The 20,019-nt window shown below is 47.9% G+C and overlaps 1 protein-coding gene across 1 annotated transcript; it reads right to left on the reverse strand.

The window, feature by feature from the left end:
- Nucleotides 1–6,397: 6,397 nt before the first annotated feature.
- Nucleotides 6,398–16,660, reverse strand: LOC122368388. The gene is made up of 4 exons (XM_043342287.1): nt 16,560–16,660; nt 10,085–10,429; nt 7,485–7,649; nt 6,398–7,367 (listed from the first exon to the last, which is right to left on the reverse strand). Exons 1-4 carry the CDS (start codon nt 16,658–16,660, stop codon nt 6,974–6,976), a joined length of 1,005 nt encoding a protein of 334 aa, XP_043198222.1. The 3' UTR covers nt 6,398–6,973.
- Between the last annotated feature and the right edge of the window lie 3,359 nt (nt 16,661–20,019).

The raw sequence follows: 20,019 nt of genomic DNA on the forward strand, positions 1-20,019 counted from the left end.
TCCTATGCGTACACACGGATCTAGAGGCATTTTCATTTTTCTCCATTGACTTGTAATGGAAAGGTCATGCCACTGACCTGACCTTAGGTCACGGATATAAAAAATCCGAGATATACAAATTGTAGGCTCCCATAACAGCATGCAATCCACCAAGTTTAAAACCTTTCTGACAAACACTGCAGGCTGGACATGATTGCAAACTTTTTTTAAGGCTTGGTCAGTTAACTTGACCTGATGACCTGACCTAACATGACCTGGGGTCAAAAATTTCACACGTTGTCCAAAATTGATGTACCAAAAGCTACCCCAAGCGGCGCGGCGCTACGCGCCGCGGTTTTTTATTCACACGCGAAAAACGCGACAGGGTGGTAACATATGCCCCCCCCCCCCACTGGGGCGAAGGTTAAATGCAGCGAGGCGATGAAAAATGTGCCCAAAAGTCACAATGCTTTTATTCGCTAACCTCTGAATCGGCTGATGAATGCCAATTTCTTTAAAGTACCTAAATGCTTTGAAACAGTTAACGTAACCGACCTGACTGACCCTTGGGGATGTTGCGACTTTTTAGGACTGTGTGAAGGTTTACCTATGCCATCATTAGTTAAGTCAGTGACCTGACCCGACCTAAAAATGGGGTTGATGGCAAAAGATCCGGCTCGAATCAAGGGTCGTGGGAAAATAAGCGACCAACTTTTCATTAGTCTCCGTTGCCTGCAACTATGTAATGCTCAAAACAACCCTCGTAATGTTTTTATTCATTATTTTGAAAGATGAGACTAAACTGGGTGACTTTCTGTTAAGAATTCCACTAAGCCAATATAATTCTAAATACAATTAGCAACTCTCCGTTTATACTGATTTTCAAAACTGTCGTTCTCGAACGTCGTCTTTTGTGCATTAGAGGTGTTGAAAAAATACACAGTTGAAAGAATACGATGCGCACGATTTATTGACAGCAAATCAACACATCACAGTGCACGAACAGCGATGATAACGCTTACGAACGACATGATCTACTTAGTGTCCGTAATGCTTCCACATACAAGAGCCAGGATGACGTGCAGAGCCGTAGTCTACGACTATGGAACAGTGAAGGCACTTGGGGACTAAGGCACTTGTTATTTGGTTGTTGGAAATTTGACCAATTAGAAAAGCTGTTAGAAAAGTAATTAGAAAAGCATTCATGCTGGTCAAAAATATGTATATCGACATTAGGGGAGATCCGTGTAAGACGCCCAGGGTCGGTAAGAGGCCCCATCGCTTTTTTTACCAAACCAATAATGTTATTTATTTTTCAATGTTCTTGTAAAGCAGAAGCCCTCTTGAAACAACAACTCACGAAACCTGAGGTATCAGGTGCGTCGCAGCGGCTTTTGGTAAGCCTGTTTCTGTTTTTGCCCCTTTACTTGCTAGATATATGCATCTTTATCACCCTTATATATCTGAAAAAACAATGACTATCAAATGCAATCTTATCTCATCGAAATTGTCACATGTTAGCTTCAGAATAGACCATGTTCTGGTGCGCTGCAAATGTCTCATAAACCATAAATATTGTGACGTTAAAACACTGCATTTTTTTTTAAGAGGCCCTCCCTTCGAGGATTATAAAACGCCCCCCCCCCCCGATAAAAAACGCCCCCGATGCTAAAACGCCTGCACCTGCGGCAGGCGTGGCATTCTTTTTTCAAGGACTTTTTTTTCTGTTTCTTTTTCTAGAGGTAATAGGTACAATTTTCGTTGGTCATCAGCGTTTGGTTGTGCTAGTTTTCGCATTGTTCGAGCGCTTTGGAAGTGTTATTGGTTTCGATAACACCGTATTTGCTTAGCTTTTCGAAATAAAAGGCCTTGCAGCTGTGTTCGCAAAACGTCTTTTACAAGTCGACTTGCCTTGTTAAACGCCCGAGGGGGGGGGGGGCGTCTTACCATACACATAGTGTAAGAGGCCCTTTTGCAACTTTTTCCAAAATGTTAAAGTTTACGGTTTGTGTACCCCCTAGATTCATTTTGAATGCAAATATGTATGGGAAAATGATGCATGCTCACAGCGCATGCACACGTTAGCTCTTAAATATTATCAGTTGTCTAAAAATAGCAACTGAGCTTAAGGGGGGGGCCTCCTGCACCACTCTCCCCTAACTGTTTACATCTATCAAATGGATTAAAAGCTCTGCCATAGAAGAACCCTGGCAGAATGATCACACGCTAATTTCATTCGCCGTTTTCCTTAAAAAATGGTCTGTATACCTAGTAATTTCCATTTCTGCATATTTCCTCAAAAGTCTGAACTATCTAATCAGAGGATTCCATCCAGTTTCTCCAGTTCTTAACCCGCGCCGGGACGGGGCAATCGAAAGAACGTCCAAAAGACGGACAAAAACACTTCGGTCATTTTTGGGTCAGGTCAAAGGTCAGCTAACCATAGGTCACCAAAGGTAAAATGTTGACTATTTCAACATTTTGGAAACTGCCAACTTCTATCTCGGGAACCGATAGAGCTACAGCGCCGCGGAAAAGCGCATTCGATAGCCCTTTTACAGACCTTTCTGATAAATGTTCTCATATTTGATCTCAGGGCAACGGTTTAGCCTCCAGAGGACAAAAACTAAAAATAGCCGTTTTTACGAAAAAATTTTCTCGGCAATAACTTTTGACTCAAAAGACCCACGACATTACTTTTGCCAGCATAGTGTTCCTCTCGTCGAGACGCGTCGAATGAACTATTTGACCTTGAAAGGTCAACTTGAAAATTTGACCTCCGATCAAGGTCATGACCTGACCGGAAAAGATCATGTTGCATATCAGTCGAGCTGCAACGTCGAGCCTAACACATCTAAGGCGTTTTCAGCGCTCTAGCACGCCTCTATCAGAAGTTATTAGCGAAAAACTTCGAGCGATTTTGTTCGTGACCTGAGATGACCTCGGGGACATAACGAGGGGTCACAGCTGCCATTTTCCGGTTCAGTGTGTCAATTTTACCTACATCTCGATGTTTGAGAGTGTCTAGAATAGCGTTCGTGCAAAACAGACGCTTTTCAATTTTCTCCCATTGACTTATAATGGAGAGGCCGCAAAATTGACCTGACCATAGATCACCGATGTCAAAATTCCGAGATATACATTTTATAGATAATGTTGCTCTAATCAATCGCTGAAAGTTTCAGGGCAATCGATGAGTCGGTGTAGCTATCACGAGCATTCTTAATTTTTTTCGAAGGTGAGGTCACTTGGCGTGACCTGGTGACCTGACCTAAGGCGACCTGGGTCTGACATTTTCACAACATGTGTGGAAAAGATGCACGAACAGGTGTGCCAAAAACGGCGGCGCTCCGTGCCGCCGTTTTTGAGATATCTGCGAAAAGCCGGAGGGGTGTGTGTGTTCAAACACCCCCCCCCCCCCGGCCCGGCGCGGGTTAACATAGGTACCCACATTTTGTAATCCATACCTAAAGGCTATAACATAAAATACGTGGTTGCTGATTATCCGTGATTTATAACCCTCGCCGGACCTATTGGTTTTCTACATACGCGCCCGCCGAGAGGGGGAGGGTACGACCTCCCCCTCGCCGTTTCGCCCTTGGTGGAGCTAGCTCGTCGCGGAAAAAAAACGAGCATGTGCGCCGTTTCAAGACGCAGAGATTGATACCCGATTTCAAGGTCCTAGATCAACTGGTAACCTCTGAGGTCAGGTCAAGTGCCCCAAGGTGCGGTTCGGTTTTTGGTGAATAACTTCGCAAAAAAAAAAAACGGCCGCAGAGCCGCGATTTTGGCAGCATCGTTTTCGACTTGCTCAGGCGCGTCGAATGATGTACTTTTTGTTTGGGTGACGTCAACTTGTTGAGGTCAGCGCCCCAGGTCACGAAGCTGGTTGAATGAGGTCATATCGCATATCATTCGATTCGGCAGGTCTTCCTGAGTCCATTGCTGGCTTTCCCAACTCGCTAGCTCAATTTAATCGGGAGTTATTGACGAAAAACTAATATAACCTTAATGACGTCATAAATGACGTCACATAAGTTCAACATTGGAAAAGTACCGCATGAAATCTTGCAAAGAGTGCATGAAATCACGATTCTGTGTGTTTGAGATAGTTGGAGATCGTTCCCGGCGCCAGAATAGCAGTTTTCATTTTTCTCCATTGACTTGAAATGGTGAGGTCATGAAAATGGCCTGACCTCATATGACCTTAAGAGAAAATCCGAGATATACAAGTTGTGAAACTCTTAATTGATACTAGGTCCTGCAAGTTTCATTTCCCTGTGACATCTCCTCTGGCAGTGAGGGCCTTGCGAAGGTGCGACGTCTGCAGACCGTGCAGAGGTTCACTTATGACGTCATAGGTCAGTGACCTGACCTGACCTAAAAATGCGGTTGGTGTCAAAAGATCCGGCTTGAATCAAAGCTCAATTATGCCAAATTGCAGCTCTCTATCGCCGGCGTGTTCGGAGCTATCGCGAAAAAACCCTATGGGGGGGGGCGGCACCCCCCCCCCCCCTCGGCCGGCGAGGGATAATATACCGCGCACTCTCCTTTCAGTAACGCATCGAGCAATTGCAGATACGCCTGTAAATTGCGTGGATCCAGCCGTGAGCAACGGTTTTATCAATTATTAACACCACAAAAAAACGCATGGTGACAAAAGCACATACAAATACACCTTTTTGCATTTGAATTCAACCATTCGGCAAAAATGTTTGAGGAGCCATTTCGACAATTGGCATTGAGCGCAACTCTTCCGGCGTGGTGCGTTTCATTTCAGCCATTTAGGAAAACAGATTGAACACTGAAATGTCAAATAAACGATCTGCAAAACAGTTTTAACAGTTCGCCAGACTTCGGCATAGAGGGAGCCAGCTCGGCATATGACGAATAGTTTCGACCATTGACGATTTGTTTTGCACAATGTTGAACCATTCGTTCAATGTCGAGTTGTAGAGAAAGATCGCCGAATAGTTTTGCACAATGGTAATTCTTTGTGACCAACCGCCCATTTGTAACGCCACCTATATGGCGAATGTGTACAAATGTTTTGCCCGATGGTCAAAAGCTAACGCAAAAAGGTGTAGTACTTCAAGTGGCGGCAATAACGCGTGACCTCGCTACAGAGCAGGGACTAATCTTCTCGTGTCTCTTGATCCCGCGCCCCGTAGGGGGATGGGGGGGGGGCGAAACGGCGTCCTGTCCTTTTCCGCAGATATCTCCCAAACGGCTGCAGATATCGTCACCAAACTTTTAAGACCATTCCGGGCATCAATTTTACACATTGTGACCAAAAAAAATTCATAGGCTATGATAGGTTGGCCGTAAATGACGTCAGAATGACGTCATGTTCTGCCATATTCGACCCAAAAAGGTTTTGCGGGAAGAGCTGTCAGCCCTACAGCTTTGAAGATACAGAAAAATGTCTAAGACATGAAAGGTGTAGAATAAATAGGGCTACAAAACTGATACCTCATGGCTTTGAAATTCTGGGGTTTTGACCCCCTAAAATCGAATAAGGATTTTTTTATAGCAGCAAAACAAATCCAAAATGTTGTTCGAAATAAAAAACGGATGTATATGATAACTCGTACCGTATTCTTATCTACATACTAAACTTGAGATCGATATCTCTTTTTTGGCCAAGTTATAGCAAAAAAAACTTCAAAATTGATGACGTCAAATTTTCAAACTCAGTTGTTAGCAATTCTAGACCATGTAGCGCTAAACAAACACCACCATTGGACTCCTTGTGACGAGCTGCATTGAATCGATATCCATTTAATGCAAAAATGTCAGCTTTGAAATTTGACCTAATTTGACCTGATCTGGACCTGACCTTCACCAGAATATAGCCTTAGCTGGCCCTAAAGGTTGCCTGACTCACATAATCGCATTGGTCATGTAAAATGGACCATAAAACATGTATCACACGACCCTTTCGTATTGTGACCCTCAGTGACCTGACCTCTGTGACCTGACCTGGTATTAGTGACCTCGAATAGCAAAACATGTGTTTGACGGACAATTCCCCATCGATGATTTCCAATGGCATTCCTTTTTACTCGATTGTACAGTTTGTCTTAAAAGTACCGCGCAAAGTTACGATGGATCCATCAAGCCTGACCGAGGAAGGGCCTGCTATAATTTGAAAGTGACCGAACCAATTGACCTGGGGAATGCACGAGGATGTCAATTGCTTCGTGACTCAAATTATAGTAGGTCCTTCCTCGGTCAGGCTTGATGGATCCACCGTCACTTTGCGCGGTACTTTTAAGACAGACTGTAGGTACAACACATTTCTTGAAATGCCTGTAAAAGGTGAAAATTCGACTTTTGACCTGACCTGTGACGTTATCGGTTGGGCCGAGGTCAATGAAATTTGGTCACAAGGTAGTAGTTCCCCGTTGGGACTATCCAACGTCATTTGAATTTTGAAAATCGGCCGGTAGCTTTCCGAGATCTTAGGTGGGGGCGTTTCGCCCCCCCCCCCCCCTACGGGTGGTAGGGTCCACCGATAGCCCTGCGGGGCGGGTTAAATTTGATATTTCGACACGTAAAATATACTTTTGGCCATCTAACCCGTGACTTGTTGGAGGGGGCTGGGGACGGTCAATTGGTGTTATCAAAAACAAAATTTTGGATTTTCCAGGATAGCATTTTTATAGCACCGGTAATTTTACACCTTTTTGTCATTGACATTTTCTCTATTCTCAAAACGGTAGGCTCTTCCCGCAAAACTTGTTTATCGAAAATGGCGGAACAAGACGTCATTCTGACGTCATCTGCGGCCAACCTATCGTAGCCTATTTTTTGCCACAAAATTGTAAAATTGATGCCGGGGCGGAGGTCCTGATAGTTTGGTGACGATAACTGTAATACTGAGGAGATATCGACGGAAAAGGAGAGGGTCTGTTTTGGCCCCATACGCTGCGCTGGTTAAGAAGTCTATTCGTTGTGTTTCTGAATGTCCTACGATATGATTTCTGACTGATTATTCAGGTGTTGGCATGGATAGGATAATCTTTTTGTCGGCTTCGGCCGGGTCTGCGCCAAAGTGGAATGTCCTCTTGACAAACATGTTGTTACTCGTGCTCCCGGCCGGATGGACGGTGGTCAGTGTCAGGTTGGCTGGCGGGCGGCCGCCGGGCCGGGGCGCCGCCGCTGCTCCCTTTTGCGGCATCACCCGCTGCCTCCACGGCCGAGCGCCGGCGATGAAAGTGTCGGCGCACATCGCGCCCAGCGCCGCCGCCAGCAGCACTGTCGACACCGCCTCGCAGATGACGAGCGTGCGGTTGCCGAAGAAGGCCGCCGCGGCACCCAGCGCCCAGCATGCCGCCAGCAGCACCAGCAGCGCCGTGGTGGTGAAGCGCAGGCGTCCCAGCGCGCTGGAACGGAACACGTCCTGTTAGATGTGCGAACTCACAGAGCGCACTGCGTGCTGCGACACTGATCAGCGGGACTCGGAGCGGCTGTGGTGAGCCTGCTGCTCTGGCTAGTCTCACCTTTTGCGTTTCGCTTTGTCGGCGTGTTTCATTGCCAGTGGAACTTTGTCCGATGGAAGAGTGAGCGCCCGGAACGCCAGGAACAGTCCAGCAAGCCAGATAATGAGGAGGTGACACGCAACCACCCACATGATGGCGTTGTTTGGGTCCAAATCCAGCCAGCACCTGTAATAATGCGTTCTTAGCTACTTCAATGTTACAACTGGCGATACATTGTCATTGGGTAGCCTGCCAGGCGCCAGCAGTCTCTAAAGTTATACGTCATGATACAGCTTGAATACGCTCACTCCTATTGATTGGAAGTTGGTAGTAACTAGTAGGTGCAATCTATCATCGCAACTGGCCTCGGAATGCAACGCAATTAGCCTCTGGTATATGATAGGATGAGCACACCGCACCCTGATTTCATGTGTCTGTGCCGACGATGTTAACCTTCGCCCCAGTGGGGGGGGGGGGAGCATATGTTACCAACCTGTCGCGTTTTTTTTTGCGTGTGAAAAAAAAAAACGCGGCGCGTAGCGCTGCGGCGCTTGCAGTAGCTTTCTGTACATCAATTTTGGACAATGTGTGAATTTTTTGACCCCAGGTCATGTCAGGTCAGGTCACCAGGTCAAGTTAACTGACTAAGCCTAAAAAAGTTTGCAATCATGTCCAGCCTGCAGTGTTTGTCAGAGAGGTTTTAAACTTGGTGGATTGCGTGATGTTATGGGCGCCTATAATTTGCATATCTCGAATTTTTATACCCGTGACCTAAGGTCAGGACAGTGGCGTGACCTTACCATTATAAGTCAATGGAGAAAATGAAAATGCCTCTAGATCCGTGTGTAGGGGAAAGTGGGGTAAGACGGGCACCTTAACTTTGGAGCCATTTTTCGGCCGGTTAGAAACATCATAGAAACGGGAAACTGGGTGAAAACCTTTTTCAGACATTTTACTTTCATTTGCCAGAAGATGAGACTTAGACCTGATTCAACAAATAAACTGCAGCTATTTTTGCAAAACCTTGCAAAAACCCGTCTTACCCCACCCCATGGGGTAAGACGGTCACATGGGTAGGGCAAGACGGCCAGCTTCTTTCACCGATCAGCGCAGCTCGCAACAAATGCCCGAGATTAGCCGCATTTATACAGTCGCTCGTTGGTCTCAAGTGCTTCGGAAATGGCAGTATACGAGATTCGTGCAGAAGGCGTATGCTCCTATATAGGCCCTAGTTCAGAAGCCATGTAGAACCGTTTTTCACATTCATTATTCGAGAATAAACTGTGCCGAAGGAATATTGCTAACATGTCTGTGAGTATCGGAATCGAACATATTCTTATTAGAAATGCTTCTTTTTTCCTACAGCAACAAAAATATTTTCACCATTACAGACCCATTGGGTTCATAGTTGCCCGTCTTACCCCAAACTCAATGTCAGAAGTTCAGCACGATTTTTCGCTGTGGACAATTTGATGCAGACAAAGCAAATCCGCCGTAAATGAACACTGTTGGCATATGAGTGTACCACAAGTGATTGCGAGTTTTTAACTCTATAGTGCTGTACACAAAAGCTTGCACAATACATTATGGATGTTTTCAATGAAATGAGTGTTTTAAAGAAATCAAAATAAAAGATTATCGACTGAACACAAATTCACCAGACTTGAATGGTGGTGTGTAGTGGGAAAGGCAATTCTGGTCCTAACTTTTCTTGCTCGTAGCGCTATTGGTTTGGTCTGCAGAAGGGGTGCCCGTCTTACCTACCCTGACCGTCTTACCCCACTTTCCCCTACGCATAGGAACAGTCCAAATATTTCAGAATCACAATGATTTGGACCACCCGTGACGACCAGGGTGTGTTTTTTTGCTGATAGCCTCTAGAAAGGTCACCGAGGTCATTTGAGGCTACAAACAGCTTTTTGCCAATAACTCTCGATTTGAAAGAGATAGAAGGCTGGGGATGGCCTCATTGTGTTTGTCTTGTTGACACGCATCGACTGATATGCAACATGACCTTTTCCGGTGAGGTAATGACCTTGACCTGAGGTCAAATTTTCAAGTTGACCTTTCAAGGTCAAATTATAGTTAATTCGACGCGTCTTGGCAAGAGGAACACGATTCTGGCAATAGAAATGTCGTGGCTTGTCAAAAGTTATTGTCGAAAAAACACTTCTCTTAAAAACAGCTATTTTTTTTATTTTTTGCCCTCTGGAGGCTAAACCGTTGACCTGAGGTCAATTTGATATTGACCTTATCAAAAGAAGAGTTCAAAAGCTATCGAATGCTTTTCCATGCGTTTTTCTAGCTATCATAGTTCCTGGGATAAGGGCATGTTTCTTAAAAATAGAGGTACCTAATGACAATTGGCAAATTTTGACCTTTGATGACCTTTGGTGACCCCAATATTGCTCTAAAATGAAAGATGACGGAAATACTTTCAAACGTACGCATTGAGTGCTATCTACTGCTTTTTACCGCGTCTTTCTAGCCCACTTAGTTTTTGAGTTAGAGGTGGGTGGTAACATATGCCTCCCCCTACTATGGCGAAGGTGGCTGAGACCGCCACTGGGACGCGGGTTGGTTTAACCAGTCGCGCTGGGGTGGTATGGCGTCCGACTCACGTCTGCGGGGCGGCGTCCACGTATCCGCGAGAGTCGACGGCGGCGGCGATAAGCAGCATGACCACGGCCGTCTGCGGCCCGGCGGCCAGCAGCGGCACCGCCCAGGCGTGTCTGCCGGGGAAGCGGCCGGCCGCGCCGCCCAGCAGGCCGGGCAGCGCCAGCGCCAGCAGCAGGACGGCCGCCAGTGCCACCGAGAAGGCCAGGTGGGTGATGGCGGCGGCCGCACGGCAGCCGGCCGTGCCGCCCGCCGACAGCGGGCCGCCGTGCGACAGCAGCACAAACAGATACCCGACCGACACCGTGATGGCCACGGTCACCTGGTAGATGCCCTCGGGAACGGGCACTCTGGAAAAAAATGGCAACTGGGTAGGACGAATAGGCCGTTCACTGTTAGGGTAGAGTGGGGCAAAGTGGCCACCCTTACTTTCCAGCCTCAGTTATCAGTATATCTCTTTAGCTTACTGATTTAATGACAACTAGTTAGCTGATTTGGTAGCTCATTACCTTGGCTTTCTTCGAATAACACATCAGAAACATGTGGCATGCACCTAGTTTTTTAGATATGCTATCCGAATTGAGAGGACTACAAATCGGGCATTTTGTCCTACCCATAGAGCATAACGCCCATACGAGTCGTGTTACGAGATGTACTAGGTATATTCCACACTTGTGTGCACACTTATCGCCGTTGATCAAATCATCGCGTCGGTACGAGAAAGTAGATATGCGTGTACTTAACCAGACACAATTCAAGGATCATTTCAAAACCGAAAAGCTCACTTTCAATCAAAGTTTCAATGTAAGTTCCAATCTAGGTTCTTCAATCTAGGTTCCTCAATCTAGGTTCCAATCAAGGACCCAACTAGGATCGTTTTCCCACCCAGTCTTTTCTTCGTTCTTTTTCAGTTTCACACATTCCGTCCAAGGCCATATAGGTATAGGCTCAAAACTCAGGCTCCAAAAATACAACGCCCGCGATTTGAAGCGTGACTAAAGGAAATCGGTCCTCCATTTTAGAATCCGCAATACCCTCCCCCGGGTGACCTGCAGCGCTCTCAGCTATTTGTTTCTGCACAGGTGAAGTCTCTGAACGGGGCACTGCAGGTCACAATCTACTGTGCGCAGAGCCGCCGCCCGTGCTCACCCGTCTCGGCCCGGATAAAGCGCCGTGAAGATCCCGGTTTTCCACAGCAGCCTGTTCCTGGACCGGTCGCCCTCGATGAGGACTAGATCGACGAAGTCGTTGAGAGCCAGGGGCGTCGACACCGGTCCGACTTTTCCGACTAGTCGGACCACTTTTTCGACTAGGCGGTGCCCTGCTGTGGCTCGCGGGGGCCCTGCTGCGACCGCGGGAGCCCCTGCTGTGGCCGCGGGGGCCCCTGTTGGGGCTCTCGGGGCCCAGCTGCGGCCACGGGGGCCCCTGCTGCGGCTCGCGGGGGCCCCGTTGGGGCTCTCGGGGGCCCTGCTGCGGCCACGGGGCCCCTGCCGGCCACGGGGGCCCCGCTGCGCCTCGCGGGGGCGCTGCGGCTCGCCCCCCCCCCTGCTACAGAATGCGGGGGCCCTGCTGCGCCTCTGGGGCCCTGCTAGACACCGCGGGGGCCCCTTCTGCGGCTCGCGGGGGCCCTGCTGCGACCCGCGGGTGCCCTGCTGCGACTACGGGGCCCCTGGTGCGGCCACGGGGGTCCCTGCTGCGGCCACGGGGGCCCCTGCTATAGAATTCGGGGGCCCTGCTGCGCCTCTGGGGCCCTGCTAAACACCGCGGGGGCCTATACATTTGTATACTCATGTATGTATGTAAATGTACGTTGGGAAGCCGTTCGATACCTGGGGGCCCCCACCGGTGGGGCCCCCCGAGAAAAAGTCGGACCAGTTTTCCTTACGCGTCGACGCCCCTGTTGAGAGCGTTTGTCTCCGCATGACCTCGCTCGATGTAATCCTGGATAGCGTCATCATATTTCTTCAGTCGCTTGTTTCTTTTGAGCGAGGCTTCGCAAGCTTCCAGCCGAGTGAGTGCATGACGTTCGTTAGTTGGTAGCTGTGTCTTCCCATCTTCCTTCCAGGGCCAGCGAGTCTCATATCGCCCATCTGGGAGGCGACTGCACGTAGGTACCGTAGAAATGTTGCATGATATCATCTTCTTTTTTGCAAGCTTTATCCGCTCATGTGGCACTAATTCCGATGCCCTCCAAGCTCCATAGGGCCTCAAGCTGGCTTCTCGCTTCCGTTTGCCGGGCTTATATGAAGTTCGAAATGACTAGAGCTGAGCCTCCGACTCCGGCTCTGGCTTTATTTCCATAATCGACTCCGACTATAAGTTAAGTATAAGGTGAGGTAATTATAAGGTAGGTTAAGTAAGTGTAAGTAAGTATATAATGTTAGTATATAGTTACCCAGTACCCACCCCGTGGGGTAAGACGCCCTTTTGCAAGACTTTTTTAACACGCGCACCGACGGGGGGCGGATATCCGTCCCCCTCCTGAGGTTTTTTGCCGCGGCGCGTAGCGCCGCGAAATTTGGTACGACTATTCTCTCATCAATTTTACACATAGTGTGCAAGTTTGAACCTCCTAACGTTTTAGGTCAGGTCACCAGTCACTTTGAATGACCCAACCTCAAGTCACTTTTTTGCAACTTTGTCACCGTGCCAGAGCTACAGTAGATGTCGGAGGCCTTTGAAAGTCGCAGGATGTTATAAGGTCATTATTAGCTACAATTTGTATATCTCAGAATTTTGATGTCGGTGACGTAAGGTCAGGTCAATTTCGCGACCTCCACATTATACCTAAGTCAATGGGGAAAAAATCAACTCCCTGTTTTTACCACTAAAACGGGTCCGAATGGCCCCATTTACCATACATGACTTCATATACGATCAACCTTCACTACCTTGAGGTCTGTTTTGCTGTTGGGCAGCTGTAAGGTCATGTGACGTCATCAAAGGTCACCAGCGGTTTTTTGCCAATAACTCCGTACAGGTACAAGATACAGCCGCTAGGATGGTCACATTATGTTCAGCTCGTCAAGACGCATGGAATGATATATATGATGACTTCGAGGTCACGTGACCTGAGGTCAACCTTTGACCTTGATCTTTCGAGGTCAACATATATATCATTCGATGCGGATTGACGAGAGGATTACGATGGTGCCCTTAGTTTGTTCCTATCTTGACTAGTTCGAAAGTTATTCGAGAAAAACTCTCCCCATATCTGGCGCCGCCATTTTGACTTTTTTTACCCCTGTGACGTCATCTTTGACCTGACCTGAAAATGACCTTAGTAAAAATTGTAGACCTTGTCCGTGCATATCCGATGCCGTTTACCGCTTGTCGCTATCTTGCTTTGTTCTCGAGATCTCAGGGGAGGGGGGCGGTCATCCGCCCCCCCGTCGGTACGAAGTTGGCGCAGACCCCCGTCGGTGCGCGGGTTAAAACATCTGTCTCGCTCACTACATAGGTGATAATGCACAATTTCCAGCTCGCAAAGAAAGAGAAATAGTTGGTCTATTCTAATGCACACACATTTCCATGGTGGATGCGATTATGCGGCGAGTGTATGCATTTTCCCTTAAAGGTAGTGTGCCAGCTTTCTTGGACCATATGGAGTTAATGACCCGGATAAGGAGAACCGGATTTTTAGAACTTATCCATACCTTCAAAACTTATGGAAACGTCTTAAATTCTTCAAATTTTGAGTACCCCAGTGCGAAATTCGCCCCGACGGGTTGTCGGTCGTACCCCAACCACATTTCACACCACTATGAACAATAAATGCACACACTAAAATCGCTATTACCGATAGGCTCATCCAATCAAGTTTCGATAAACCCGTTCATCATCATCTCCTGCGGTTTCGAACACGCCTGTTAGGTGGCTTCTGATGCTCGTCGAGGTCGGAATTTCCAAATACGCGTGGTGCGTCGGGCCGCGCGCTCTGACTTCGGCCAAGAAAAATGCGTCAGCTGATCATTGTCATTTCTGCCACTTGCGTGTGGTGTAATGGGGTCATGACTTAAGAGACGGCTGTTTCATATCAATTATTTTACATAAAATCATATTTCAAACCACAAATTAATGTTCGACAGCCAAATTTAAGAAACAATACCAATACAGGCTTACAGTTTAACCCTCGCCGGCCGAGGGGGGGGGGGGGCGGGTGCCGCCCCCCATAGGGTTTTTTCGCGATAGCTCCGAACACGCTGGCGATAGAGAGCTGAAACTTGGCATACCTGACCTTTGATCCAAGCCGGATCTTTTGACACCAACCGCATTTTTGGGTCAGGTCAGGTCACTGACCTATGACGTCATAAGTGAACCTCTGCACGGTCTTCAGATGTCGTAACTTCGCAACGCCCTCACTGCCAGAGGAGATGTCACAGGGAAATGAAACTTGCAGGATCTAGTATCCATTATGAGTCCCACAACTTGTATACCTCAGATTTTTCCTAAAGGTCAAATGAGGTCAGGTCATTTTCGTGACCTCACCATTATAAGTCAATGGGGAAAAATTCAAACTGCTATTCTGGCGCCGGGAACGATCTCCAACTATCTCAAGCACACAGAATCGTGATTTGATGCACTCCTTGCAAGGTTAGATGCGTCACTTTTGCAATGTTGACCTTGCGTGACGTCATTTATGACGTCATCAAGGTCATATTAGTTTTCGTCAATAACTCTTGATCAAATTGAGCTAGCGAGTCGGGAAAGCCACCAATGGACTCAGGAAGACCTACCGAATCGAATGATATGCGACATGACCTCTTTCGACCAACTTCGTGACCTGGGGGTGACCTGCTGACCTGACCTTGACCTGAGGTCAACACCCCAAGTTGACCTGACCCGGACAAAAAGTATATCATTCGACGCGCCTGAGCGAGACGAACACGATGCTGCCAAAATCGGCGCTCTGCGACCGTTTTTTGCGAAGTTATTCACCAAAAACTGAACCGTACCTTGGGGCACTTGACCTGACCTCAGAGGTCACCGGTTGACCTAGGACCTTAAAATCGGGTACCAATCTCTGCGTCTCGTAACGGCGCACACGCTCGTTTTTTCCTCGACGCGCTAGCTCCACCAGGGGCGAAACGGCGAGGGGGGGGTCGTACCCGCCCCCCCCTCGGCCGGCGCGTATGTAGAAACCAATAGGTCCGGCGAGGGTTAAGGCTCGACATTGTGTTGTCTACGATTAGACAGCTGATAACTCATTCCCGTACGTCGTATGGTCGTAACACTATAATGACCTTTGCTTATTGTCACAAGTGCGCCGCATTCGCGATTGTTGCCCGACGCCTGTTTGCAGGTGAGCCCACTACAGTTGTTATACATATCTAAAAACCGATAAACTGTTAGGCGAAAAAGGCACTATTCCAGGCCCATTTTTGATTTTTTTGCGATATTAGGTAAAAACAGAAGCTTCTTATCCTAGGAAAAATAAAACGGGAAATCTTTCAAAGGTGGCACACTACCTTTAAAGGAACTATCCCACCTTCTAAAATGTTGTTAAAACCAGTTAAATTGTGCCCGACTTTATAGATTGGATGACCAGAAACACGGTTCTGGCATTTATTTTTCATTAAACATCTTAGGCTTCCCATATTCCAAACACAAACTTTCAAATATGTGACGTCACAGCCCAAAATTACCTCCTTCCCCAGGCCACATTACTGTCATAAAGCTGATTCTTTTTACTCTGTAGGCACCACAACAAAGTTCAGACCAAGTTTTAAGCGATTTTTCAACGAACAAACCCATTTAAATCAGAATGACTAAACGAGGTGACGTCACACTAACGGTCGCTCCATGTTGAAGATAGGGCCTTGTACAAGGCCCATTTTCAAATGAAGGGAACGAATTTCTTCAACACCAAGAGGCCGCGGGGGTTGCAACCTAGATAGTGGTTTCTGAACCTCGCCGCAAACTTGGCTATCTCAACTCAAACCCCATGTTAAAGGTGGGATAGTCCCTTTAAGGGGAGCGTCGTACCCCGCTCTCCCCTACTTTTGTTATTTTTTTTCGGGGCCCTCGCTGTTCCTACGGCGTCATTTCGAGGCAATCATGTGGTATTTAAAAAGCGCGGCATTTACGGCAGATGTTGCGCGCAAATAGCATATATACCTACTATCACTGCTTCACAAAGATGTTTGTAGGTATAAGGTTTTAAAATCGCTAGATCTGCGCTAACATCAAAAATTCAGAGGGGACATTCAAATGCATTGGCCCATCTGAATCCAATGTGCTGCAACTTTGAACTTAAATATTTCCGCATTGAAGCCTTTCTCGACATTGTGAGTGCTCAAACCAGTAACTAGTAAGTGCGAGCCAGGGACCCCAATTTTGCTATCTCAACTCAAAACTAATATTAAGGTGGGATGGTCACTTTAATCGCGAGGGATTGGGTATTCCAAGCCCATTGCGACACCTTACAGTGTTCTGTCGTAAGTGCCAGGTGATGCTGAAGTGGTCTCGTAATGCACTAACCTGGCCAGCAGCAGGATAATGGCGACCAGCAGGCCGGTCACCATCACTATGACGTAGCTGAGCGCCAAACACATGCGCGGTCCATCGTCCACCGGGAACATTGATGGCTGCAGGAGCATGCACAGACGAATCATAAATCGTATTAATGTATCATATAGGTATGTCTCCATTGTTACTTATGCATTCATGTGGGCTAGGCACTGGATGGGACCCACGCGTCTCAGGCCTAGCGGAAAGGATCAGTGACACACATCGCCAGGGAGGATCAGTGACACACAGGATCAGTGACACGTGTCGCTAGGGAAGAGCACCAGCGTTCTCACCTGCGCGGAGGATCCAAAGCGCGAATGATGATAGGTCCCACCATGGTCTGTTTTCCAGCCGAGTCACGAACTATCGTCACCTCGTACAGGGCGTTCTCGTCCAGCTCTTCCAGCACCACTGTCGTGCCAAGGGATACGCATTACACATGATCGCATTTCACACGGAGGTTTGTACTTAGGTTATAGGTACAGGGCTCGCGGGTTTTAGCGGTAGGTTTTGCACCTAGAAAATTTAGTGTACTTCAGGCTATATCTTCGTCGTCTTAAGCTTTTAACCCGGCGGCCGCTGGGCCTCCGCGCCACCCGCCGGCCGCTGGGGGGCATATAGTTGCCCCCCTTTACTTCTGCGACGATATCGTCGCAACGCGAAGAGATAGAGAAGCGAAACTTTGCACACATCTTCCTGAATACCTAGCCGAGGTTGTGTCCAAATTTGGTGTCGATCCCATTTGAAATGACGTCACAGTGACGTCATAAGTGAAATTATAGATTTGCGACTCTTATATTCCTCACGATACATCAGATATATGGGACCGAATATAAAGGGTCGATTATTGGCCAGAAACTAGATGGAAGTGTAGTTAGATATTTTAGGATGACAGCAGGTGCTGTCTAGTTCATTTACAGTTGAGTTTCATACTCAGCGTCATCAGAAACGGTCCTTATCGGAAAACGACAAAACTTTATGACGTCACTGTGACGTCATCTTAGGTGCTACAACCACTAAACTTTCCTCAAACATTGCCTAGGTATTCATTTGAAGCTATGCCAAGTTTCACGTTCGTAGCTCATCAGGTTTCGGAGATATTTACAAAACGTAAAGGGGGGGGGGGCAACTTTATGCCCCCCCAGCGGCTCGTGGGTTAAGTGTTGAAGATGCGATCGACTTGTTGGGTAACAAGCCGGCCATGATCGTGTAAAATGGCTTCATCGTAGATCGATTAGTTTCTGAGATATAACCGGAAATGTAAAAGTGCAAAACCTACCGCTTAATCTCGCGAGACCTGTACATACATGCATTACATCCATCCGGGTATTCAGCACTGAAAGGGCTGAACAGTGTAGGACATATACCTATAGGTAGTATGTCTACGCGCTAACAATGGGGGTGCAGAGACCACACCAACCAGCTGTTCTTATCCCAAGAAAACAGCTGGAGAACTAAACCCCAGCAAAATTATGTTTGAGGCATTTAGCAGCTAGTTGACATCAGCTGATATCTTTGACGTGCTAAATCGTAATCGGACCCATAGCGCGCTGGAGGCAGCCGTGGATGGTCCCTCTGCAAGTCATACCTGGTGGTGACTTGTAGGTGTCGCTGGTGGCGGCGCGTTTGATGCGAACGTCGTGGCCGGTCCCTGGCGGCGCCTGTCTCGGCGCCGCCGGGGGTAGGCGGCGGGCGCTTGTACACGGTCACCAGGTAGGAGGCCGACCACGCCTCCGGCACAATCCAGTCGATGCGGATGCGAGAGCTGCTCGGCTCGATGCGGAGGTCACTCTCCCGGAACTCTGGCAACGTTACTGCCGGGAGCAGAGGACTACTGTCAACAAGCATCCGGCATCCGACTCACGAGTTAATTGATAGATGGTCATGGGCCACCTCTACATTGTCCAACTACCGAAGTCTACATGGTCAAACTACCTAGAACTTGTGATCTTACACCCGGATATGATGTTCTTTTTAACCCGGCAGTCGCTGGGGTATTTCACTCGCCACTCGCCGCCACTCGCCGTTTGCTGGGGGGAGGGTGGCGTTAAACGCCTCCAGCCGATAACTGAAGAACCAATAGGCCCAGCGAAATGCACGAAGCGGCAAACGAAAGAACGCGACGAGACGCTTCAGGTGAGTACTTGAAAGTAGTTGGATTTCGAGGTCACAGGTCGGGTCAAAGTCAGGTCAAACACCTGAAATCGGGTTTTCAATAGCATGGACTTCAGCACCTCGTAATGAGTGCCTATCGTCATAAACTCTGTCAAAACTGTACACAGTCCTTCATAAAAGGCCTAGAAGAGTGTCAGATCCATGTAGGGGTCAATGAAACATAGGCCAGGGACAAGGTCAGGTCAATCAGGTAAGCACATATCCCCGAAATGAGAACTGTTATTCGCAGTCTATTTACACATGTTTTATGGGTAATTTTGGGCGTACAACACGATGTTGACATTCATTTTATCATACGATTACGTGTTTGGTAAAAAAAGTGAAGTTAATAATGCATGCATTATGGTCGTGAAGTACCTAAATACAAAAAAAAATGCCAAGATTTAGTTCGAGATTTGGAAAATGTGGAACGATAATCGAAAATCCAAGATTGCTATTTGATTGTTCATGGTATTGGCAGTCTAGCGGTAGGGGGGAGTGGGGAAAGATGCCCAGGGTTTTGCTATGTCATATATTATTCGAGAATTACGATCGGAAATAAAAAACTTGGAGTTTCAACGGAAGCCGACATCATTTTTCTTAAAAAATATCACACTTTCGTGCCTGAAATATGAAAACTTATTTGCTATTAAGCATTTTCCTGAAGAAGTGAAAGGGGGCATCTTACCCCACAGGGTGGGAAAGACGCCCCCTGGGGTTGGGGAAGATGCCCCCTGCACTATAAGTGACATAAATGGGCACGTGAATCGCCTGAACGAATCAGTAGTCCCTTCGAGCCTGCAGTAGACACCAAACGTCATCGTAAGGGCCCTCAAAAGTAGTCGTAAGGGCTTCAGAGGTCATCGTTAGGGCTATCATAGTCCAGCGCGGCCAAACAAACCTCCGTGGTGGCGTTCGGAGACCACTGTGGGGCCCTTATAGGTCTTCATGATGCTTGAGGGCCCTCGAGCCCATCGTGGGGACCTCAGATGCCAGCGCGGCCCGTGGAGCCAACGTGGGAGCCCTCAAAGGATGTCGTGAGGGGCCCTGGAGCCAATAATGGGACCCACAGAGGCCGTCGTGAGGGTTCTCAGAGTCAGATGCCGCCCAAAAAGTCGCTGTGTGGGCCGAGAGACCGGCATGGGGAGCACTCGACCGTACTGAACTCTCAATAGTCCCAGATCGGCTTTTGTCTCTCATCACAAGTATGTAATAAATTATTTGACGGGCTGCTTGAAGGACAGCCTACGGATTTAGGGGGGCGTCTTTCCCCATC

This window comes from Amphibalanus amphitrite, unplaced genomic scaffold (assembly GCF_019059575.1).
Source record: "Amphibalanus amphitrite isolate SeventyFive unplaced genomic scaffold, NRLGWU_Aamphi_draft 000944F_arrow, whole genome shotgun sequence".
Classification (NCBI taxonomy): Eukaryota; Metazoa; Arthropoda; class Thecostraca; order Balanomorpha; family Balanidae; genus Amphibalanus; species Amphibalanus amphitrite.

Bases quoted from the DNA above. Each gene is read 5' to 3' on its own strand.
- LOC122368388 (XM_043342287.1), bottom strand. From the start codon at position 16,660: ATGTTCCCGGTGGACGATGGACCGCGCATGTGTTTGGCGCTCAGCTAC. The intron at 7,650-10,084 runs GTGAGTCGGACG...GCATTATTACAG, and splicing joins GTGGACGCCGCCCCGCAGAC to GTGCTGGCTGGATTTGGACC. The intron at 7,368-7,484 runs GTGAGACTAGCC...GTTCCGTTCCAG, and splicing joins GACAAAGCGAAACGCAAAAG to CGCGCTGGGACGCCTGCGCT.